This window comes from Epinephelus fuscoguttatus, linkage group LG6 (genome assembly GCF_011397635.1).
Source record: "Epinephelus fuscoguttatus linkage group LG6, E.fuscoguttatus.final_Chr_v1".
NCBI lineage: Eukaryota > Metazoa > Chordata > Actinopteri > Perciformes > Serranidae > Epinephelus > Epinephelus fuscoguttatus.
In genome coordinates, this window is record NC_064757.1 from 25,796,947 (window position 1) to 25,822,638 (window position 25,692).

General features: G+C 38.4%; 1 protein-coding gene across 3 annotated transcripts; it reads left to right on the forward strand.

Annotated features, from left to right (window-relative positions):
• The first annotated feature begins 1,254 nt into the window (after positions 1 to 1,254).
• On the forward strand, positions 1,255 to 18,560 carry LOC125889748 (solute carrier family 28 member 3-like). 3 transcript variants are annotated; one of them, XM_049577860.1, is made up of 17 exons: positions 1,255 to 1,625; positions 2,057 to 2,142; positions 4,186 to 4,277; positions 6,032 to 6,221; positions 8,020 to 8,164; positions 8,245 to 8,358; positions 8,701 to 8,778; positions 9,712 to 9,792; positions 10,075 to 10,155; positions 10,271 to 10,396; positions 11,375 to 11,505; positions 12,213 to 12,381; positions 12,522 to 12,719; positions 15,096 to 15,177; positions 16,290 to 16,388; positions 18,099 to 18,213; positions 18,398 to 18,560. In XM_049577860.1, exons 1-17 carry the CDS (start codon positions 1,557 to 1,559, stop codon positions 18,513 to 18,515), a joined length of 1,974 nt encoding a protein of 657 aa, XP_049433817.1. In that variant the 5' UTR covers positions 1,255 to 1,556; the 3' UTR covers positions 18,516 to 18,560. The 3 variants fall into 3 exon arrangements, with proteins under 3 accessions (XP_049433817.1, XP_049433818.1, XP_049433819.1); XM_049577861.1 differs by lacking the exons at positions 1,255 to 1,625; positions 2,057 to 2,142 and adding an exon at positions 3,454 to 3,562; XM_049577862.1 differs by lacking the exons at positions 1,255 to 1,625; positions 2,057 to 2,142 and having other exon boundaries at positions 4,184 to 4,277; positions 8,720 to 8,778.
• The last annotated feature ends 7,132 nt before the right edge of the window (positions 18,561 to 25,692 follow it).

A 25,692-nucleotide genomic window follows, 5' to 3' on the forward strand; every position in this document is an offset into this window, starting at 1 on the left:
TCACTTCAGGTTCAGGTCAAGTCAAAGAACAAATCTTTTACATATTCAAACTTTTATTGAATCCCTTTATGATTTATTCATGTCGGCCCCTAAAAATACACAAATGGACTTGTATCCTGCTTCACCCCAAAGCTACGGGTAACAGAGAGACAGGGTTATGATTGGGACACCAGACACACCAAGGAGATACAAATATGTGCAGAAACATAATATAGTGTTCCTTTGCTAACTGTGAACGGTTTAGGAACAATATACATGGATAAACAAACCTCAGCAGGACAGAACCATTTTCGTGCTCTGTCCTTGTTTTGTTTTTTTAAACTTCTCCGCTTAATGGCTTAGCTGTGGATTGGCTACATCAAAGTGGTGGTGGATAGTGATATCAGTGGGGCCCATGTGTCCTGAGTAAAAAGAAGAAGTGGTTTTTTTTTTCTTTCCTTTAAAAATGACTGAATGACACTCACCTTTCTGAACTGCACTGTTACCACACTCCCAGGAGAAAAAGGGTTTTGGGAATCCAGCAGACTAAATGCAAGACAGATGGATGTCCTTTTGCTTTTGAAAGGAAATAGTGTCCTATTATTAGTACTTATTTTCTTTGTATCTTAACCTTTTATTTGCAGTAATCACAGTAATCTTTGTGGAGTTTTCTTCAGGCTATATTCTCCTATAATTGCATGCAAAATGTTCTTATTTCCTAATTTCCTTGTTTACTTAGTGTTTAGCTTTGAATAAGAGCTCCCAGTGTGTCCTGAATATAAATAAACATTGTCATGTGGACTGACATGAACCCATAACCTCCACATTACTGCCATTCAGATCATATGGGTCTGAGAAATGATACACTAGTGCCCTCTAGTGGCTGCTGGGATACTTACCATATGAGAAATATGAGACTACAGAGTGTTATTGGCACATGCTGCATCCATACAGAAACAATACAATATGAGCAGAGAACAGGGAGTTTTTCTGTGACAATAATTTAATTCAGGGAAGAGACAGCGAGAACTATTGACTCTGTCCATGACTGCAAACACTGGGACATTGTAAACGCACAGACTGTCCTTTCAGGGGCTGGAAGAAATGACTGAGTTAAAGAGAAGAGAGAGGTCATGTCACGCTGACTGGTATTTGGTTGGATATTTGGAAAGTTAGCGTGAATGAATAGAACCTGCATGACTCAGCCTTACACATTAGTGTGTGTTTGAGTCTGTGTGTGTGTCGAGCTAATCCCGTAATGGCCTTTAATCTGATGACAGCTAGGCAAGATATCAGTCAGCCGAACAGAGACCTCATTAATGTGTGCCTATGTTTGCGTGTCTGTTTGTCAGAGAAAGAAATTGATAACCTTGTCACAACACATTCGACAAAAACATCCACAGAATCTTAAAAACTAACAAAGTACCAAAAAGAGGACCCGAGGGAGGAAAGGGAGGGGGAAATGGATGCAGGGAGAGACAGGGAGTCGCAGGAGGAGGGAGGATGGGAGGGGGAAAGGACTAGACAGGTGTGCTTAGAGTCTGGCCAGTGTTTGAAAATACGTGAACAGGAAGAGAATGGAGCTGAATGGAATAGCAAAGAAGAGTCGGAAAAGGGGTGAAGACAACACAGCCTTTGAACCAGAGGTAAGCTAGACTTGTTTGTCGAGCTATTCATGAACATTACTGTTTAAATGGAAACATTAGAGAACCCCTGAAGGCAGTTGTAACCATACACTATAGGTAACTATGGAAAAAGCCATTGCTTTAAACAACATCTTTCTATCTCAGTTTTTACAGAATCAAACCATTCGCCCAGCTTATCGAGCAAATGTCACGCTGCTAACTTTGTACCAAGGGATTCAAGTGACTGGGATAAGTAGTTTCAGACCTTTTATCAGAAACACATGAGCACAGTGTGTACAGGAGAAGAAGTTCTCCTTCAACCGGTTTGCCTTTAAGTTCTGAGTCAATATGTGTCACTGTACAAACAACCACAGGTAAGCATATTTAGAATATTCTTTATCCTCAAGCTGTGTGCGTGTGTGTGTGTGTGTGTGTGTGTGTGTGTGTGGCAGGAACAGGGTCAGATATACGTTGAAGTGGACATTTCTCCCGAAGCTGCGGACGATGCACGCGACAGGCCAGAACAACATAACAAAAGGTGGTGTTTTTGTTTTCTTTATAAATTCTTGAATTTTCTCTTAATTTTCTGTTAAGAGAAAAAATAAGAGAGGTCAACTCCAGATGCACCAAACCATCCAAACCTGCTCTTACGGTGTGCTCAATGATGAATCCCACTTGATCCCTTATTAGTACAGGTAACACACCCTGAAGTCTGTATAAGGACAGGTGTTGTGCCGTGTGCAAATACTCTGGCACATGCCTAAGAATTGACCTATGGCTAAGCCACGCCCCCCTCCACTAACTCAGACAAACTATCAACATTCAGTGACCGGGCGCTATGGCAGGTGTCACAGTACACAGCATTTCGCAAGAGGCAATTGATTTTTGGGGACATAACGATCAGATGTCATTGAGAAGTAACCAAAAGGGCCTAAACTATGCATTGGATGGATATAGTCATCATTTTATTGTTGAGAAGGTCGATGAAAAGCTTAAATTACAAGCCAAAATTTACAGGTCACAGTGTACGCTTGTGAACCGCATCTTGTTGCCGTCGCCATCAAAGACAACAAGTTAAAGTGCCACTGAAGTTAAGGTTTTTGGCTCAGAGTATGAGAAAAGGATAACGGCCTTTTTACCATCTTTACCAAGAGTGTCTCTCCGTTAGTTTGGTGCTACAGTATTTACACTGAATCATTCAGCATAACGTTTGCTAACGTTTGTTATCTCTGCGATTATTACAGATAAATTAATGAAGCTAAGCTCCAGAAGTTAACGTTAGTTTAACTAGAGCCTTTTGGACAACAGCTAACGATGATGTACGATCACCAAAGTACAAAACTAGAACAAAATAGGCTGATGAACTCCCAGCAAACAAGGTGGCATGATGAAAAACGCAGCTAGGAGCTAACGTTAGGCTAACTTTAGCTAACGTTAGCTAGAGATGTTAAAGATAACTTTATATTTCTTTCCAGCAAAGTGACAATATGTTGCCTCAAACACAATGTTGACTTACCTTAGAACAGATGTAGACATTGTTAATCTTATTCACGTTGAGTTGATGTTGTGGTCTAACGTTACTGTACAACTTTATCCAAAGGAGACACTTTTCTCGGTTGAGATGTGGTTTAGGAAAGGGTAAAAAATACACCTCGTCGCCCAGCCTCTCAGGATACCTTGTGTTGGAGTTGCATGTACCCCATGCACACCGTTTTACCATTTTTTAAAAAATGCTCATAAAACCGAACAAAACTGACTTCTGTAATGCATTTCAATAAACGTCCAGGCAGAGAATGTCCGAGTGTATGGGAATGGCTATACGCACTGTGATTGGCTCATCACGTTTGAGGGCGGGACTTAGCCATAGGTCAGTTGGAGAGAAGCCACCAAGTACAAAGGCTGTAAGAAGAACTTCTGCGGTCATGGAATTGACACACTGTCAAATAAACCTAAACAAGGTAAACGTGATTTTACAGAGTGTCAGTGGTGGTGTTACAGAAAAATCAAAAACCCAGCAATGCGAAACTTTCTGAGGGACGCACAGTGACTGAAGTTTATAGAAAATAGTTTGACATAAAAAAAAATGGAGGTCAAAACACTGCATTGCTGTACTTTTTTTTAATGTCTTAATTGGGGTCAGTGGACAAATTTAATGATCCAATCATGCTTCCGAAAATAGAATAATCTACATTTGATTATATGGTGCATTTTTTATGTTCCTCAAGTTTAAAACTTGTGTTTCCTTGCATCAGAGGGACATTTATGGACTGTAAAAACAGGATGTTTTTGTCTTATCTTGGTAAAAGTGCTCTCTACCACTCATTGAATTTTCTCTTACCTAAGAGAAGAGCAAAAACATCCCAGAAATCAATGGCTACTAACAAAATAAGAACAACCTGTGGATACAAACAAAAATAAGTGAAAATTTGTTTGTATATCACTTCCGACATGAGACCCATTCTTCATGTCACATTTTCTCAGTTTCCTCTAAATCACCAGCCTTTCTCCCGTCCTTTGTTGTCACAAATCATGTCCTCTCTCCTTATCTTGCCCCTTATCATTCTCCTTTCTGTGTGCCCAGCTTGCTTGAGAAGAAAATGGAGGCATTCCAGGGCTGTTTGGCAAAGCACAAAGACCAGATCCGCCTGATTAAACGCCTGGTTTTAGGAGCAGGTAAAGTATCTTTGTTAGCATCTGTTAAAGTGCAACTGGGGACCCTGAATGGATAGCAGGTCTCTGTCTGGGGGCCTCCACATGTGTAGCCTAAGTATCAAAGTCTTTCATCTTAAATTTGCAGCATGAAGGAGTCTCTCGTTAATGTTAAGATTTTATCGGAGACAAAGTGTGTCCACTGCTCTGAACAATTGATTTTCTTTGTTTGCTACTTGTGATTATGCAGCCACATAGGATTAAATCTTAGTATACTGAAAAATCAATTTCTGGTCTTGCTTTAGGACTTTGAGTCTGTGTGAGTGCTTGTAAAGGGCTGTTTAATTTATCTTTGAGAACTGGCTGCGCTGGTTAGACCTACATGCTCTATGCCTCAGAGCAAAGTGTGTGTGTGTGTGTGTGTGTGTGTGTGTGTGTGTAACTGACAAAGGAAAAACAGAGTTTTTTTCTAATTGCCATGATTTTTAATGGAAAAATCAAGCCATTGCTTATCAGAGCACATGTCGAGTATTTGAATGTTCAATGTGTTGCTGTCCAGACTACACAGATACAAGAGTATGTATACACACACACACACACACACACACACACACACACACACACAGCAACACACACAGTGCCAATGCTGGCTTTGTTGACTCCTATAGCAATTTAAAAAGAGCAATTAGTGGTACAGTGTTACTGTATTGATCCAAAAATAATAACAGAACATACTGCAGGCTGCGACATATACAACATGTTATGTTGCTCTCAAGTCTGTGTCATAAAAACCCATCTGTCCTCTTTACAAATATTGTACAGATACATATGACCTAATTTGTTAGGACTGTAGCCAACGTAAAAATGCAAATGACCTTATGTAGAGCCAGCTTGTGATTTGTCTCTATATGTAGATATAAGCGTCTTATTCTGAGGTGATTTTCATATTTTCAGCTGATCATACACTAATGAAAACAAGGTTATGAATATTATGTACCATTTCTGCCAGTGGATGCCTCTAAATCCTACACACTGGATCATTAAACATCCAATTAAAGCTCAAACTTTATCTTCTGAACCTGCATATCTACAAAGAAACTTTGTTAATTTCCAGTATTTGTGATGAGTCAAAGTTGATTTTGCTCAAGAAATTAACCCGTCAACAAAAGTTTGCACCTCGAGATATTGAATTGTTTTTGATATCCTCATTTTGAACTATTACTTTTTCAGTCCTATAAAAACTAAATAAGAAATCGCACCATTTTCGGGCTGATATAATATGCTCCTCACTAACGGATGAAAATGCAGTTAAAATGCGGCAGAACAGTTGCATTCATATCTTAATTAAATTCAGTTCAGTTCTGTATTTGTAAGTCAGAGGGCTTGATGTTTACAGATGAGCACACACTGTGTCATTTGAAGACTTGGCAAGAAAACAAAGATAAAAGAACTTAAATGTGGGAGTTTGAAATGTGAAATGCTTCTTTAAGATTTCACAACACTTTAGACTTTATGGTAAAAATCAGACCTTGTTGTAGCTGTTTTACATGTAGCATTTTTTCAAGTGCCATCATCATCAGAGTCACCCATAAGTCAGATTTGCCATTTGAGGATGTGTTCAGTTTTCATCTCTGTACTCTGTGCTCACTCCTCCTGCTGTGTTTTTAACCAGAGGAAGTAAAGCAGGAAATAAAAGGAAGATATGTGAATTGTTCTGATGAGAGAAAATAATGTCAGCTTTGTTGGATATAATCATATTAATACTAAATTTGTTTCAGGCCTCGTTGCCATAGTGATAGCGGCATGTGTCCTGAACTTCAACCGGGCTGTTGTGCTGCTGGTCATCGCCTTGGTAACCGTATTCTTCCTGGTCTGGGATTGGATGATGGGCCGCTATGGCGACCGGGTGTGGGAGGAGCTCTCTCCTATCAGAGACCTTCTCAGCAAAAACTGGTTTTGGATCAAATGGTGAGAAATGTTTTGTTTCAGTTCGCCTGGTGCACACCTTCCTCATCAGAGCACAGAGGGAGGCTCACTGGTGCTCTCACCGTAATGACATTGGGAAAAACTGTGGAGTCAGTACACTAAAAAATCTCTCTCAGCAGCTGTAACTGATGTATGTAATGTGCAAGACAGTTCAGACATGTTGTCTCCTGGCAACGACAATGTCCTCAGACTGAGGAAATTCATTGTTCGTTAAATCAGCATGAGCACTGAATTCAAACAGAGCAGGATAAAGGAAACGAGCAGTTGATGGCAGAGTGTGAAAACTGCTGTGTGCCACAGTGCACATAAAGTAAGGTAATTGCACTAGCTCAAGGGCACTTACCTCACTGGAAAGGTGAGGCAGAGGCACAATACAGACTGTAACAAATGGTATAACAATATAACAGGAATATAACATTAGGTTAAAGACACACATGTAACTAATAGGGTTAAAAATTCCCAACTTTCACCCAGCTTAAGGAGTTTGATCTCCTTCCTTCAGGCCATCATTACAGTGTGCCTGAAGCAACAACATGGTGCTGTCTCCTATTCTTGTAGCCATTAAAGGCTGAATCTGAATTTACCTTGACTTGCAGTTGATTTGGCACCATATCTGTTGGGCCTTAACCTTCCACATTTTACATGTGGCTTGATCTGCTGCTGTTGTTAGATTACATTTTATATGCTTATTTTTTGTACTTTCATTCTGGCAATTTGTCCTCAAACAGCAAGAAACTATTTATAAAAATTGGCACCGAGGCACCTAAAGAATGAATCTGAGGCAGGGAAAATAAGTTCATTGTCCAGGCATTTGTTACATTTTGAGCAGTGTATTTTACCATTTCAGCAAGCAAAGAACAATGGTGTCTACAGCCTCTCTTACCCTGGTGAAAAAAAACATAATATGCGTTCCAGTATCCAAAGATTTGTCTCAAATCGTGTACTTCCGTCAGTACACTTCTATGAAGTATACTATGTGCACTATGTACTCATTGGTAGTGTTGTATTAAATCAATAGTGCCATTGTGCACTCACCAGAAATGATGACCGCAAATTAGCTAGTTAGCAAACTAGCATTAGCATTCGCGTTATCATTCGTGGTCCCCAGTCATTACAGACTGCTAAATTAACCGAACAAACATACTGCTGGCTTATACCCGACAGCAGTATACTTGTGCTTAGTGCAGAAAGCACATGTATTTGTACAGCGTACATTTCCGCTGCGTAGCCAAGATGGCAACCATTGAGGGCGAGAAGAGTCCATAGTTCCACACTCAATTTCTTGACCGTTTTGAGTGCACCATCTGGGTACTCATAGTGCACTGCATTTTTCCATACTTCTCAGTGTGAACGCACTTATGCGCTCAAAATATTAAGTGTAAGTACAGAAGTACGCGATCTGAGACACAGCATTAGTATGTCCCACTGCATAGTAAGTCAAATGCAATGTGCCAAGAATGCCAGGATGTTCTACAACATTCGGTTCAATTTTGCAGTACGCAAGGCAGCATGCTTTTCTGGCTATAATGACCTAAAATCTTCTGCGTGGCAGATGATGCGTCACATCGACTGAGCCGCAAACAGATGACAGGAGTATATGAGAAAGTTTTCTGATGGAAGAGAAGCAGTCCTCGTTCTGTCATCCTGTAACTTCTTTACAACACACTCGCCTTCTTCTTGCCAGTATATTACATATTACAGATGTACAGACTGTGTGTTTCTGTTTATCTCCCTGGCTTCCTCCACTTCTTCCTTTGTACATCACTCTCTGTCTCTCCAGGGTCTTGTGTGTGCTACTGCTGGTGTTCGTGGTGTGCTGGCTGGCACTGGACACGGCCCAGCAAGGGACCAGACAGCTTGTGTCTTTCTTTGGTTTGCTGCTCCTCATCTTCTTAATGCTGCTGTTCTCCAAACACCCATTCAGGGTAAGACACACACACACACACAACCACACAAACTTTTTGATCATGTATGGATATATATGTATTGTGCATGTGTCTTGCAGTGGTGTTGGCAAACTTTAATCTGTGGGGTCGGGCTACAGTTTGTCTTTGGTCTGCTGATCCTAAGGACAAAGTTTGGCTTAGATGGACTGCAATGGCTTGGAAAACAAGTCGAGGTACACACACACACACACACACACACACACACATAGATTTTTTGTTTTTAGTTGATTGTCCTTTTGTTTCTTAGTTTCCTTTTTCATTTCTTTGTGTTCTTTTCATTGTCTCCTTTTTCTCGTTTCTTTGATTCCTTTCTATTGTTTCCTGGTTTCCTTGTTTTGTTTGATTGTGTCCCTCTTTTGTTTTTTCCTACTCTGTCAGCATCCGAGTCTCATTTTGTTTATGATAAATTTGGGGATTTTACTCACTGTAGCTTTGAAACATCACAAAATGTACAATCAATCATTTTACATTTTTCTGTGTCTTTTGCTAACAATTCCAAAATCTCCTCCATGTAGACTTTTATGTCGTTCACAGATGTTGGGTCTAAGTTTGTGTTTGGTCCAAATTACAGAGACCACCTCTTCGTCTTCCAGGTACATGAATGAGACAGTGTGTGTACATAGACCTCATGGCAGGGTGTCTGGGATATACAGTTTGTGTTTGGGCATGTAACATCATATTCTGGTTTTAGAAACCTATAGATGCGTGCGGGTGCTTCATTAGCTCAAGCAAAAGTAGTAGTTAGTCATAAAACGAAACATCTGGATATTGTTTGTATTGTTCAAATAGGAATATGAATAACAAGGTACATGATTTTCCATGTAAATGTCATTTTCCAACCCCGTCTCACTCCGAAGTCGTCGAAATCCTGCGCTTGGGCTATGACTTCCGGTGTCAGACACCCGACGAAAAAGGCATCTTTTAACGTCTGCATAATATGCAACAGGTTGCCGTTATAGCTTAACAGCACTTGGGGAAACATGGCAGGAGAGGAACTAAAGTTAAGGCAGCGAAAGGCAGAGTGGGGCAAGCGGGAAGAGTGGTGGATGGGTTCAGCAAATGCCGACTTTCACCTGGGAGAGCGGTGTTTGTGTCCCGTACTATTATAAAGCCAAACCTTGTCCTTTTTTCCTGAACCCAACCAAGTGCATTTGTTGTTTATGGGGAAAAAAAAGGTCAGTTGGCGGTGTTGTACCGACGTAGTGCGTTTATTTTGAAAGAGACTGTATGTAAACAGTAAATTTCCTGTGAAAACAGAAGTGTGTTTTGAAAGAAGACAATGCATGTGACAGGCAGAACTTGACACGCTGTCCCAGAACGTCAACAACCACCCAGGGTACCTTGCACATCGTATCTCGATGTAGAAAGTCCATGACCAAACACTGATAAGTGACGAGGTCGGAGTGAGAATGTGTTGCATTTTCTGAATATGATCAAAGTCAAGATGAGACTCAAAGGTTCTGGTGTGCATGTCGACAATATATATATGAAAGATGATGATGATGATGATTGTGGACTCTCTCTAGGTGATGCCTATATTGGTTTTTATGAGCTCCGTCATCTCCATCCTCTACTACATTGGCTTCATGCCCTGGCTCATTTGCAAGGTGAGGAAGTGGGAGGATAAAGTGCACGGACAGAGAGAAATATTTGATGGCAAATGTATTTTTCCAAGCCATTTATTTTTAAAGCACCTGTTATATAAGAAATACAGTGTAAGGGATAAAAGGGAAATGATAACTGCTCAGAGTAACTGGAAATGAGCCCAATGACACAATGACGACCAGGATATTTAGTTTCCAATTTGTATATTTTTATATTATAATTTTCTACAGCTCAGTTATTTCCTTTTGATTTTCTGTGATTTTTTTCATTTTATATTTTCAAAGATTGGATTCGTAATGCAGGTTACCATGGCAACATCTGCACCAGAATCAATGGCTGCAGCTGGAAATATATTCTTGGGACAGGTAAACAACAGTTTAAACAGTAAACAAACACATCAAGCAAATCACTGATATAATTACATGAATCCATAAATCCACTAGTCCCAAATCCACCCAGCCTTTGTCCTTCCTCCTTCAGACAGACTCACCTCTCTTGATCCGTCCGTACATCAGTGGACTAACTTGCTCTGAGATGCATGCTGTGATGGCAGGAGGCATGGCCGGTGTCTCTGGTACCATTTTGGGAGCCTATATCTCCTTTGGGGTAAGGCGATGGATGCAGGGGTGGGAGGAGGTTTTCACAATTAAGGCTGTATTTTAAAAAAATAACTTTAAGGAAACTATGAAAGTACAGTTTGTGGCTTGATCTTATCAACAATTGAGTTATTTGAAAAAAACAATGGTTGTCAATAAGCATGAAACAGGACATGAATGATCAAATATGTCTTAAGGGTTATCAACATTCCTTTTATTATAATTTATTTCAGTGCCAGATTGGGAATGCCAGTAATTAACCTGTAAAGTATGAGTTCTTAAACCAACTGTTAAACGAATACTTAACCCCCTTAATGATCAGTTGTGTATCTATTACTCACCCTGTGTTACACTGAATTCTTGAAGAGAATTTGTTTTTAATGCATGCCTCCACGGTGAATGAAAAATCCAAAAGCAGCAGATATTCTTGACGAATTAAGGTCATAAGGATCCATGTTTAACAACAACAAAACTATATCAAAACATCTAATTTCACTTTCAGTAATCTGGTTTTAGCAAAATTGTATGTGTTTGGGGAGTACTAAGCATCTAAGTGGATAAATGAGACTTGGATTTTACTGTACGGGTTGAGTGAGAGTTTGCAATGGATGTCTTGATTTAGTTTTGCTGTTGTTATATGCAGTTCCTTTTACTCCCATTCATCAAAAAATGAGTCTTTGTCCACTGGAGGCATGCAAGATGATCAAACTTTTCTTCAGAAATTCAGCGAAGCATAGGGTGAGTCACTGACTAGTCATTTGGAGGGGGAGTATTCCTTTAACTTAATGAAGTCATAGGGATATCAGACATTAGGAACACTGTTTAAAATATAGCCTGGAAGTCTTTTTAAGTCCTTATCTAAGGACTCTTGACTGACCCTGAACCTGATCTTGCCTGAGAGTGTACATAGGAATTTATGACAGCTCTGTCAGGAAGTGAATGATTGACCATTAAATGTATGTCTTGTTTAATGTGCCTCTCTCTTGAGATTGAGGCAACACACTTGTTGACAGCAACACTGATGTCTGCTCCAGCCTCCCTGGCCATCGCCAAGATGTTCTGGCCTGAAACAGAGACGCCCAGTGTATCAACCAGTGATGACCTTCAGCTGGACCATGGGTAGGAGAGGACAGTGGCATCATTATAATATAATACACTACAGACTGTTTCAAAAAATGGTTTTCATTCAAGCATCTCTATTCTATTAGAATTGTACTTATATTACACAGACATTGAAAAACACCATTAGTTGTGGGTATGGACGCTGTGTGGAGAGTTGGTTGGATTAGAACAGAATAGGGGTAGGACTAGACAAGTATGCCTCACCTTCCTTCTTTTGTCATACATGAAATGTTAATTTATGTTGCTTATTTAAAAAAAAATCTGTTGTACATTTTCACCGTTATTTATACATGTATTATAGATAGTAGTTTATTTAGTTATTTTTTAATGTTCTAATTGAAATATATTCAGTTCAAGCCAGTTTGATTAATGAAAAAGGTAACACCTGCAGACCGACTCGAAACAACAATTTACAATTTACAACAATTAAACAGATAAAACTTAAATCAGTCAAAGTGTTGGATGTAAACAATCAACCTGACAGATCTGAATAGGGACCAAATATTGTCTGTTTAAACAGATTTGTGCTTTGTTATCTACATTCACCTAACCTGAGCATTAGATGATCTACAGCACCAACCACAGTATTGACACAGTAAATGTCAGCAACACCAGTATGCTGATGACACTGCACTATTTTGATACAATACTGTTCAAACATAAAGTGTTGTATAACCATTCAAATGTTGCCTGTTTCTCCTCAGAGACAGTAAGAACGTGTTTGAGGCAGCATCCCAAGGTGCATCTTCTGCAGTGGGTTTAGTGGCCAACATTGTTACCAACCTCATTGCCTTCATGGCACTGTTAGCCTTTTTAAATGCTGTCCTCGCCTGGCTGGGCGGGATGTTGGACTGTCCGCAGCTCAGCTTCTCGGTAACAGCCCCGACTTGACACTCAAACACTTATACACCAACTCTCCAACATATACTGTAATTTTATATTTATATTCTTAATATATTCAAATATTAACCTGCATATATGCACTCACTCTTTGCTCTTTCTGTCCTGTTTAGCTCATCTGCTCATACGTGTTCATGCCTCTCTCATTCATGATGGGTGTTTCCTGGGAGGACAGTTTCATTGTTGCTGAACTGATTGGCATCAAGACATTTATCAATGAGTTTATTGCCTATAAGAAGTTGTCAGAGTTAATTAAGAGGCGGAAATCAGGAGGACCAGAATATGTGGGCAACGTAAAGCAGTATATTTCTGTGAGTCTCACTCATCATTCTTTACAGTTATTTTTTCCAGTTTCAACATAGATGAGTGGCTGACTAGTCGGTGTGGAGGGGCTTTATGTCAATAAAAGTGTTATGGCCTCATTAGATAATTTTATTTCTCTAATGGATGTCTAAATGATGGTAGACAAACAGTGTTTAGTTAAGAACGTATTAAGGCAAGGTTTTTGGAATCTTCACAACCTGCATATGACAAAGGAAATAAGTGGTGATGCAACACATTCTCACCAGCAACTTGTCAAATATGGCAGCTTGGTCAGTGGTCTACACTTCAAACAATGACGCTCTCAGTATCCCTCCCATCAAGTTTCAGTTCAAAAAGGACTTAAAGGGATAGTGCACCCAAAAATGAAAATTCAGCCACGGGCAGTATGGAGATATTTTGTGCTTTCAATTATGTGTTTTTGGACGTGTGAATCTGGGGTGCCGTAAGCCTCGATTACGGCCTATTTCCACCAGATGCGTGTTGGTTGCGTCTCCGCTCCGGCATGGCAGCGGAGCCGATAGGATTCGATTGTAGTCAATGTGTGTGTTTCCACCGGCTGCGGTTGTGCTGCATTCTGGCTCCATCTCAGCTCTGGCACTCCAAAGCCCTCTGCAACAGATACGCAGGACTTCTATTTTTGCCGGACGCCGGAGCACAACGCAGCAATTTAGCACAGAGCAGATCATGCGGGGCAGGAAGTCGTGCACAGAAACAAAATAAAACATCCGGTTAATTTTCAAAATAAAATACACAGTGTTCATGGCGGATCATATTTCCCTGCACTACACCTTGAAAACTACATAATGGGCAGAGGCAGGCCTGAAGTCAACAGGTCAGAGGTTTTCAGACGTCATTTCACCCCGTTGACACCAGTGCACCGAGATGTCTTCCGGCGGAGCTGCACCACTCCGCACAGCAAACGCAGCCAGTGGATATTGACGGACGGCGGAACACGCCGTTCCGCAACAGACGCGCATCCAGTGGAAATCCGGTGTTAGAATTGTGTTGCTACCTCCTCTCCCCTTGGATCTCCGCAAGGGATGTGAGGACTCTAAAACTTCACCTGAGCCTCCCTCGGCATATGGGTGAGTAGATAATGGCTGAATTTTCATTTTTGGGTGCACTATCCCTTAAAATGCAAGACTGCAGACAGGAAGGATAACTGAACAAAAACAGACAAAAACCAATCAAGAGCAGCTTTCTCACACAAGGCATTTTATCTGGCCCGCTTGCAAATACTGCTGTGAGAACACGAACCAACTCTTGGTGATATGCAACTTTGTAACAAAATTAGTCCCTGATATGGACCAAAGCAAGCGAACTCTAGGTCTGAAAACACCCTTAGATAACAAGTATGTCAAGTAGACCATGTCATGTCTAAGGAAGAGCTGCTGGCTTGAAAAGTTACACAGCATTAAAATCCTTCCAACAGGAGCTACTAGGTATGTGTGTCTATTTGTTTCTTTTCCTGATGTTGCTTAAATCCAGCACCCAGTCCATTAGACATTGGGATGTGGGTGTCTTTTTTTACTGTTCTGTATGTCAAGTATCTGACATGACAGAAATATGATGTTAACTAAGTTACATGTGCTAGGAAAGGTAGTATCAGCCCTGCTTCTACCTGGAGCTCGCATGTACGGAGCCTGGGTTTGGTTGAAGGTGGCAGTGCTGTTTGGGCTGAGAAAGCCATGCATAAGTAAGGAAGAGGAGGTTATTGGGTTGGTGCAGGGAGGGGAGCAGTGAGACCTGGCATTAGGGGAGTGTCTCTGGGACGCCAGAGATCACTGTCTAGCCTCCTAGAGGTGTCGTGGAACCAACTAGACAAAACACTGGTGAAAGGAGGTTCCCACCCGATGACCCCAAAGACACGCTAGTTATCACTGCTCATTGGTTTGTATAGTTAAGCCTTGTCATATTAGCTTATCATAGGGCTTAGGTTTTTCACTGAGTGTTGATCCTTTCTCTAGAGCACAAACTTCTTGTGTTTATTTGAACTTAAAAACTCACAGTTGAGTTGGTTTCACGTGGGACATGATGTGCAGTCTCCTGAGTGAAAGTCCTGTGTTTGTTTGACAACATCCTCTCACCCTACACAGACCTTTTTGCTCTTTACACTGCATCATTGCTGCAGATGAGTTTACATTGGAGTTAATTGAAAACCCAGTGCGTTTCATACAGATGCTAAAAGAATTTGTTGTGTGTGGTGGTATCGGACATTGAGGGCCACTGACCAAACTACTGTATTTGATGCCCTGTGGGTGACAACAGGTTGAGCAATAAGTATAATTTTGATACAGGCATTAAAGTCTTTTGGGACATTTTGGTCACATAATAATTTAGATAAACTCTGTTTTATCCTTCAGGTCCACTCTGAAACCATTGCGACCTACGCTTTGTGTGGCTTTTCCAACTTTGCTTCGATGGGGATAGCGATTGGGGCGATGAGTGAGTGCCACCTCATGAGTTGTGAGCAAAGCTGAGCACCAACGTCAAACAGGCAAACAGGAAAATTAAAGTTCAGAAAGTTATTGGCTGGTGTCATATGCTGCAAAAATCAAAGTGTTGAAAAGTATACTGAGCAAACATGTTCTCATTTAAATTCAGCATGAGGTTAATTGTCCCAGATGTTTTTGTTTTTTTTTTAAAGTCTTAATACAAAGCACACAGCACTAGATACAATCTATGCCACACACACACTGTGGAAATGTACAGAATGGAAAATAAAGAGTTTTTCGGCTGGCACGAGTGGGAGTAAGTGGTGATGAATCCATCTGTTACATTTAAGCAAGTTGCAGTGTGTGGGCTGAATGAGAAGTTAAGACTGTTTGATTTAGCCCATGGCTGGGAAACAAAAGGAAACTCAGATAACCCCCCCCCCCAATTCACAAATTTCCAAAATGTAATGAAGGCAGTCCTAACAGCTGTCAATACAAAGTTACAGATGCCAAGTGTGAATGTGTGTGCTTCTGCAAATGTCAAAAGAAGGATGACACTGAAACAGACCTTGTATTCAAAACAAAAGCCTCCCCGGATTATTGAAGAATTAAAACAAGTTTCCACCCAAAAACCAGAGAAATGTGAAATCAGGGGTCAAAATTTGCAAGTAGGAATTGCAAAATAACAACAAATGAAAGATGGTAGAAACAAAAACAAGGAAGTTTGGCAAAATTTTGGATTTAGATTTAGATATTACAGATTAGAAGTTACAACTTGAACATTGAAATTTATGAGTGGTCATGCCCTTGACATGTAAAGTGAAAAGTTCATCCTTGATTAATATACTTTGAAAATAAAATCTCTTTGTAGCACAAGACACAGTGCATAAAATCAAAGTATTAGAGGAAGAGTATAAGTATAAGAGGAATCAACTATCATTTAACACATAATTCTACCAATTTTCTGTGAAACCCAGTAAAAGTCAACAGTGAGTTTCATTTTTTTTGTTTCTTCTTTTTATATAAATCCTGGTTATATATTACTTGTATTTGTTTTGTATTGAAAACTGAATGAATCAATCCTTTGTACAAACCTGTTGCATTTTTTTTTTCTTTTTCCAGCGTCCTTGGCTCCAGACAGACGGACTGACATTTCTGATTGTGCCCTCAGATCTCTGATTGCAGGCAGCGTCTCCTGTTTCATGACGGCTTGTATTGCAGGTGACTTTTACCTCTTCTTTGCCTCTGTCTGTCATTTATCCACTGATTGTATTTCTAACGAACTCAATGGACGTTATTGCCATTTCATAGCATTGTTTTTGTCCTGTTAAGTGCTACTCTTCATTCCTCATGTGAAAATGAAGTTGGGTCTTCTTACAGCTATCAGATATTCAGTTGTCAAACTGATTTAAAGGGCTTTGCTAATTTTACTGAAGAGCGAAAGTGAAAAGAGTGATTAGGACAAAAAAAACAAACAAATACATATACATACATGCATACATATATATATATATATATATATATATATATATATAAACATTTATTGTACTGTATTTTTATTATATACCATAAAACTTCAATTCAAAGCCTAGTCCCTTTTATTAGCCTGTTGTGGCTACACATTTTGACAAATAAAGGCCTGTCTCAATTAGGGGCCTGGTCTGGTTGTAAAGCAGTTCAGTTTTTTTAATAGAAGTTCTTTGGATGTATAAAACTGGGTTGTTGGCTACCTTAAGTTATGTGTCCATTCCTCCATTACCCTGTAAGTTATTTATATTTCGTAAGGGTCCTCAGATCAAAAGAATCAAATAAGTTTTTCATAAATATTAATCCTAGTTGTGAGTATTGTTTTAACAATATGAAATAAGTGGTGTTGCGTCAGTATGCTGGATGCCGTAATCCTCTAGTGTCGTAACTTACTTTCCCTGTGATGCGCTGTCTGTCGGCGCTAGATCAAATGAATGATTAATAATTTATATGTTATCCAAAGCCTCATTTTTAAACAAGTAATATTCACATTGGTTTAAATAAATAATTTGACTCTATTTCCCATCTTTGCTAAGCAACAGTTTTGTGTGAAAGGCATTGAAGGCCTGTCCCAAATACTGACCTGTTGATTTTGGTGATTTCAGCAAATAATAGCCCCCCAGCTATTATAAAATTAAATATTTTATAAATACTTCTTAATTATGTACATATAACTTATCATTTTGTGTCCCTTTAAGTACTTTAAGTTCCTCATTCATCCACTGGCTTTTAGGTGCACCATTAGTGTTCTGACAAAATTGAGGGACAGCAGAATTCTCTAGTAAGATTTTAATCATAATATCCAGAGTACATTTATATGAATATTCATGTTATATTAATAGCCACACTAGGTACTGGGCTGGTAAGCAAATACTATTCAAGTCTATTATTCACAAAGGTTCATAGTGACTTTGTCCTTTCACTTATTTCTTTTTTAAGAGCTACATAAGAGTTATTCCAGCTTTATTATTCATTAGACTCACTGGTTCAGTAACACAGCAAGCAAAATATAATGACCACACGTAGCCATGGCTATAAATATGTTTGTTCTATTATTACAGTGTGTTATACAATACATGTAGGCTATACATGTATCACACAATACAATGATTTCTATAGATTTTAAAATGATTGTGCTGAATTGTTGTCATTTACGTTTATTTTACTGCAAATTATTATTCATTTATTATTTTCAAGTAGATTACACAAATACATTATATATTAATTCTGATTTCAGTTTCAGTTTTCTGTGTCAGTTATTGTGAGAGCATGTTAAATTGACACAGGTGATGAAAACAATGTGTGATTTGTCCCTGAATGTCTCTGTATATCAGCTCCACACAATAGATAATCTGTCACTCAAAAGTTTTTATGATTTTATGACATCACTCTGTGGGTCTCCAGGTATGTTGTACATCCCTGATCTTCAGTGTCCACATTTCCTGAGCACAGAGTTCATCAACACCAACGTGACCAGCAGCTCACAACTAGTCACCTGCTGCACACAACTCTATAACAGGTGTGTGTGTGTTTGTAATAACTGTTTCCACATATTTGCTGTGTATTTCAGCTGCATAGATATTTTTTGATATCTCCGTGCAGTTATAAGTAGATCAAAAACAGCTTTTTTTCAGAATGAATACAGCTGATGATGAAGAAAAGGAGAGACACTGATTCAGTGTGTGGGTGTGTTTTATTCCCAGTGTGACGGTGTATGAGCCGTGGAACGTGACGACCGGAGCAGGATTCAGTCAGAGCAGCCTGCAACGCTGCTGTGCACTCACACCCCCCACACACTTCAACTGCAGCCTGGTGCTTTGAATCACTGTGAACAAAAACACACACCTCCGTGGTGGTGAGCACTGTGACGAGTTATTTTTCTATCTGTAATGTTTACTGTTGTTATAATACATTTTGAATAAAGTTACATTGGTTTTGTACAAAAAATATCAACAATCGTGTGTGTGTGTGTGTGTGTGTTATGAGAAACAGCAAAAGACTAAAACATCACCAGGAAGAAACACAATAAGCGTTACGATCAGACACATCAACAGAAGAATCAGAATCAATAAATCATGAGTGGATGTAAAGAGACACAGTATCAGTCAAGTGATGTGTTAAAGCGATAGAAATCCAACAGATGAACAAAATTAAGACAAAAAAGAATAAAAGAATTAATATGAAATAAATTAGACAGACACTTGCAGATTCATATTAATTATACAAAATACTATCAACAAAAAAAATGATGATAGATTATTGCGGACAAGCCATACTTTTGTTTGTTTGTTTTTTAAATCTTTTGAGGGGATTTCCTGCATTTTAGTGAATTTTTATGCACCCAATTTGTGCTTTTTTTCTGCACCAGTATATGGCGGAAACATCACGGTACATTCTGCTTCAACCGTGCAGAGTTGCCTCTTCTTTCCAGTTTATGACAGATTGCAGCCACTGCTTTTGAGGTTGCATACTGCTAGCAATTTGTCAAAAAAAGTCTTCTGCTATACTTTAATGTTTTTATTGGGGGGACAGTTTGGGGTCTGTATCTCTAGGGGCTCTAGGGGGACATACCCCCTGTGTCCCCACAGAATCTACGCCCATGACTGTATATATAAACCCATTGAAACCTGGATCGACATCAGTTTTCCTGTGTTGCTTTTAGACGCCTTTCACAAGTATTTAAACCTTTGAACCCTGAGCAAAATGGTGCAATTTCTTTAAAAAAAAAAAAAAAAACATGGGAAGAAAGGCAATGAGCAACTTGCAACTTGATAAGAAATGTCCCACAAATTGCAAAAAAAAAAAATATATATATATATATATATAAGTAGGATTAGAAATGTATTTTTAGAAAACTAGGGGGGAAAGCTAGGGAAAAACTATTATTAATATTACTATTAATATTATTATAGCATTACTATAATTTTTAAGCACTCTTCCCACTAATTTCTTGCAGATTTTTGGGGTCATTTCTTCTTTTGTTGCTCGTTGCCTTCTTCCCATGTTTTTAAAAGAAATCAGTCTGCTCAGGTTTCAAAGATAAAACTTTATTGATCTCCAGGGGAAATTCCCAAACTACCCAGAAATAATTAAAATTACCCTCACCTTTATGAGCGGCAACATTAAAGTGATGAACACATTAATGTGACAGTAATTATAATCCAGTCATAAAATAGACATTATTCTGAAATACTCTGCATAACGAGTCTTGTTACTTTTGGTACTGTAAGTATATGTTGATGCCAGTAACTTTGTACTTTTACCTGCTTGACTGTCACTGTTAACAGAGTATTTTTACACTGCAGAATATTTTTTATAATTAGGCCTTTTCTTTACCATGAGCAAATCCTCCTAGATATGAACATTTGATGCTGAACCGTCAATTTGGCTGTTTGTCTGTGTTGTGTTGTTTGTCTTTTGTATGTATATGATGGATGGAAGTACTTGTTTGTTTCCCATCTGCCTGCAGCTGTCACCTCCTCTAAAGTAGGTCATAGAGAAAGGCCATAATGCAAAGTTTTTAAATCATATAGTAAAAAAGCTGCATCAGAATCATTTTCAAGGTAAAAAGAAAGAAAAGCAGTATCTTTGTTAGACAGGACAAAAGTGTGCCTGTGGTACAGAGTAGGCTATTACATCAACAAGTAAGAGCAGAGTAATGCTTGGCCACTGGATGTCACTGGTGTCTTCTGTTTCCCATTCAGCATCATATCCATCAGGCCACCACGGACCAGTCAGGCAGACTGGTTTGACTGGCAGACTGATTGTCCAAGCCACTGGCTCATTAATCCTGATAGCGATGATGAGACCGGACAAAAAGGTATCAAGGTTGTGCACTTTTCAACACCTGCATGTGTGAGACAAGCATGCAGTCACAGAGACGGCGAATGACAGTCTCTTCATTAAATTCACCACAAGCTAAAGGTCAGATGGCTCCTTTCTCGATGGGCAGGAGGTGTGTTCACATGTGTGAATTTCACACACCCACAGAGAGGGAACATTAGACATCAGCCATCAGACACTTGACACACGGGACATTTTTAGGTGCTGTCATAGGCATTTCTAGCCCATTTTTGGGGGTGCTGAAGCATCCCGAAATTGAATCCCAGCACCCCTAAAATTTGAGAGATTTTTTTTTATTTTATTTTATTTTATTTTTTACTGTATGTCCCTTTTTAACAAGCTAGAAAAGTGTCAGAACCATACAGTACTTGGTTGCAACATAATATTTCAACAACAAAAATTTGATCCACCCCATCCCTCCCATCTTTCCCCGACTCGGGCTCTGAGCACTCTATCTGCACAGAGCAATGCGCTCCCTTCCAGAGTGGGTGATATGCAGTGGTGGTGTAAGTACCTGGCTTAAACCAGGATATGTGGCACATTTCTTAACTTCTACCACTCAATACCAACACATTATTATCATTACCAGTCCTCATTTTTGCTGCATTTAATATTAGATCACTGTTTATGTTGTTAGGTAGGAGTTAGCTGACGTTTGTTCTAGCTACTAAACGTTACAGGTGGTCGGTACCACTGTCCTCTGTTTGAATTGGAATGACAGAATCTAGCTGTTGTGTCATGTGCATGTGTAAATATTAAAGCCAAGGTGCTACTGACTAGCTAACTGACTGGATGTCCATTAACATTATAACTCTTATTGTGTGTATTTATTATTATTATTTTGTAGATTTCAAGCACTTTTCTTTGTGTATTTTTATTTATGTATTTGTATTATATATTACAGACAAGAAGGAGAGACAAACATTGAAAAAGTCAATTACTGTTAATGTGTTAATGTTACATGTTGTGCATTGCATTTCAAATAAAAGTCCAAAAAATAAGTCCAAGGTCCATTTTTGGTATTTTTGGTACTCACTATAGGGGGCTGGTTTACTCCAGAAACTTACATACTGTTTATGTGTATGTTGAGGAGCTGCTGTATCAAAATGAGTTATCCTCTCCCAGAAATTAGGGTTATGATAGGTTTCATTTATAGTTCCAATCCATTCCTCTGTTGCTGTGGCTCAGCATTTAAATAACCTTTATCAGATTTGATGGTTTAGTCACAGACTTTCCCAAAAAGTGTTGTGCTTTTCTTTCACAAATGTGGGAATGAAACTGGTTTAAAATGTACAAAACAGTGAAATTTATCTTGCCTGACCAGGCAGCTCTCTGGGTGCTCAGCACCCCTAAACCTCTGATCCTAGAATCGCCCCTGGGTGCCGTGTTACCATGTGTCACCCATTAAAAAAAGACATTAAATGAGCTCATTTATATTTACATGTTTGTCAATACTGTCAAGACAAAGTGTTTATTTAAAACATGGAGCTGTTAGATCAGGAGGGGAAACATGAAATATCAAGTCTTTGGGAATATTTAGGAGTCAGTGTCTCTGTGTGTGTGAAGAGGGACAAGAAAAGTTGGCATCACATTTCAAAGATGTTATTCATGTGGGTTTTCCTGCTTAAAACAAGAAACTTTTTGAATTCTATGTACTGGTTAATGTCTGAAAATAATCCTAAAAACACCACACAGTAACATTATGACGTCAAAATAATAAAATTACAGGTGGAATTACGATTTGGAAATCTGCCTTTGATAATTGGCCTTTTCTCCTGCACATCTGGCCTAAGAAAGCTGGACTGTGTTTACTGGTTTGATTTGTTCTCATATGTTTTTCTAATGTGGATGCATTTCACTTATGTGTTTTTTATAGCTTATAAAACTGTTGTGAACCCATATTTAATGTCACTTTCACCAAAAACTTCACAAATGTCACTGATAAATTGGATAACACTTTCATTTTTATGCTACACTGAAATCTAATAAATGCATTTTCCCAGGAGAGTCTTAATTCTATATGTATTTAATTCATCATAAATCTTAAACAGAACTATTAAAATCAATGTGTCTTTATTCGCAAACAGCCCTGGTCGTTATGAATAAGAGGAGGTGCAATATATCCACATTTGAAGCTAATAAGTGGATATAGGAAGCAGATATATGGAAGTATAAAATGCCTGAGACAGTTAAAAAAACAAATCAAAAATAACAATTTTTAAAAATAAAGGAAAAAAAAACTGGCATTAAATAATTTGGCTGAGCATTACAGTAATTGCCAGTTCCACTGGATGTGCCCTTCTATTCAAAATGCTAAATTGTTCTCACAATTAGCAAAATTTGGCAGAGCCGTAAGAGCAACAGGGCAAATTACGTTTATGTGATATTTATAGTTCGTTCTGGGAAAATACCTGATGCATGGATCACTTAATTTTGTTTTATTTTATTTTACTTTATTTTATTTTATTATATTTTATTGTATTTTATTTATTATATTTGGAAACTTGCAATCTTGGAGTGTTTATTTGAAAGAGTAAAGTAAATTTACAGAAAACTAATGAAAGGTCTGATCTAAATAAAGAGTCTGTTGGAGGATCTATAACTATACACAACACACCACAGCACGGTTTCATTAATTCTTCTGCATTGTTATTTGTCTTTTGGGTAAATTATGTTGCACTGTGGGAATGTGAAAATCTAACTGAAAGAAAGTTTCACCAAAAACTGTTCACTGAAATTCAAATTTTAGCAGGTTTGCTGTTGGATAGTGCACAGTCCAGCTGTGAGATCATACTTCCATGTCTTTATCAGGCTGTAATGTTGCTTTAACTGCAGCAGCACAGATGAGATGTGACGATGGAAGGAAAGATAAAGGTGGATATATGAAGTGATGACAAGACACACAGAGGTGCAGGGGAGAAAAAAAAACAGAAGAAGAGCGTGCGTATTAGGAGGCTGAGACTGGTGGATATTGGATTGACGTGTAGCACCACTCCAGCGGAAGGAGAGGGGGATGAAGAGCAGGAGAGAGAAACTGAATGATGGAGATGAAGTTGTCATCCACCAGCACTCCAAAGAGCACACAAAGGGAAAGGGACAAGAGGGCGGGAGGGAAGTAAGGAGGGAGAGTGCTAGGATGAAGGAAGCATATGGAGGTGGATCAAGGAATGGTAGAAGAGGGATTCACAGAGGCACTTAGAGGGATGATTAGAAAAGACAGAGATGGTAAAATATGGAAAAAGGATCAAAGATAGATAGATAGATAGATAGATAGATAGATAGATAGATAGATAGATAATCATCTTATTGACAATCTCATCAAGCTACACAAACATTTATGCGACTGTTGTGCCTAATCACTGTTCTCCATGATATGCTCTCTGTCTAACAAACTTTAATTGATGCTTTAATTGCTCGTTGACACATAATTACATGGACGTGTCTTGGTGCAGAGTGAGAAATTAAACAGGAGAATCCCTGACAAATGTGTGCAGACGGTTTGACGCCCTGCCACATTAATTGTGGTGAACGGTGCAGAGGCATGTTTCTCATCAGAAAATTACCCACAAAAGAAGTGATCATGTTAGTGGCATTAGCATAATTTATACAGCAACGTACACGCAGGTTGCACCTTGGCAAAAGGGTCATGTGTGAAAGCCACTAAACTGTACAAAACTCGGCTCAGGGTCGTTGCAGTTTGTTCTTTTCATGGCTTTTTGAGTTGCATCAAAACTGTATTTAGAGAAACAGTGCAGTAACTACAGGTGAAAATCAACTGTTTAGAAACACTGACTGACACTATTCAGTGATGGTTTTAATGTCAATGCTTATTAATGTGTGTTGCCCCTTGCAAATGGACAAATAAAAAATCTAATGGTAGAATTTTTAAAAGAAATCTGTCCTGTATTATTAGAATATATTTTGTATTTATGTGTTTCAAAGCAAAAAACTGCACTAAACCTGTGAAGTGATGCAATTTCCTTTCCATAAATTCATGCTGTACCATCTCTGCTACTGTACACAGGCATCCTGCTGTTTTCTTTGAGATGTCTCCAAATGTCTGTCTTTTTCTTGATAGGCTGGATAAATAATTCAAACAACAGAAAAGAAATCCAATATATTCAGTGGTGGAAGAAGTATTCAGATCCTTTACAGTAAAAGCATTATGTAAAAATACTCTGTTAGAAGTTAAAGTCCTGCAATGAAAATGTTACCTACATAAAACAGTGTCAGTATAACCAAGAAAATATCCTTTAAGTATGAAAAGTAAAAGTACTCAGTGCAGAAATATGGCCCCTGTTGTTGGGTGTTGTACACTAATATATAACATATAATTAGGATTATTATTATTATTACTGGTGCATTGTTTTGTTAGGCACCAGTAATAACCAATAACCAGAAGTATTTTACTGATGTTGCTGGTTGAGGTTAGGTGAATTAAACTGTTCTTTATAGACCTGCAACTAATTAATTAATTAATTAACTGACTGATTGTTTGATTCAATTAAATAAAAAATAAAATAAAATAAAAATTACATTTAGAAATTTAAATTAATAATAAAATAAATTAAAATTTAATTTCACATTATTAGAATTATTAAAAGAAAAACAGCTAATTGTCACATTTGAGAGGCTGGAACCATGATTTTTTATTTTTATTTTATTTTTTATTTTTTATTTTTTTAAATGACTGATAATAAAATGATCAAAATAGTTGGCAAACAACTGATTAATTAATCAACTGAGAATTTTAGCTCTACTTGTATATACTGCTTGATAGTTTAATTTATGACAAAGCATTGTATGTTAAAAGAAAGCTTGTATCTGTTTTGTATGTTAAATTTTTAACAGTGACTGTCAAATAAATATAGGGAAGCAAAAAGTCAGATACAGTATTTCCCTCCAAATCATGCTAGAAATATAAAGTGGAATGAAATGCAAAAGTACTTCAAAACTGTCCTGAACTTGAATGTACTTAGGTAAATTCCAACACTTGATATATTATACACATATACATATATACATATACGTATACATATATACATTTTATATTATATTCTGTGAAAGCTCCACAAAGCTCCACACCTTCCTTCCATCCAGGGATCTATTCCTGGGCACATTAGGTTACATTCTCGATAGACTGCCTGTCTATGAG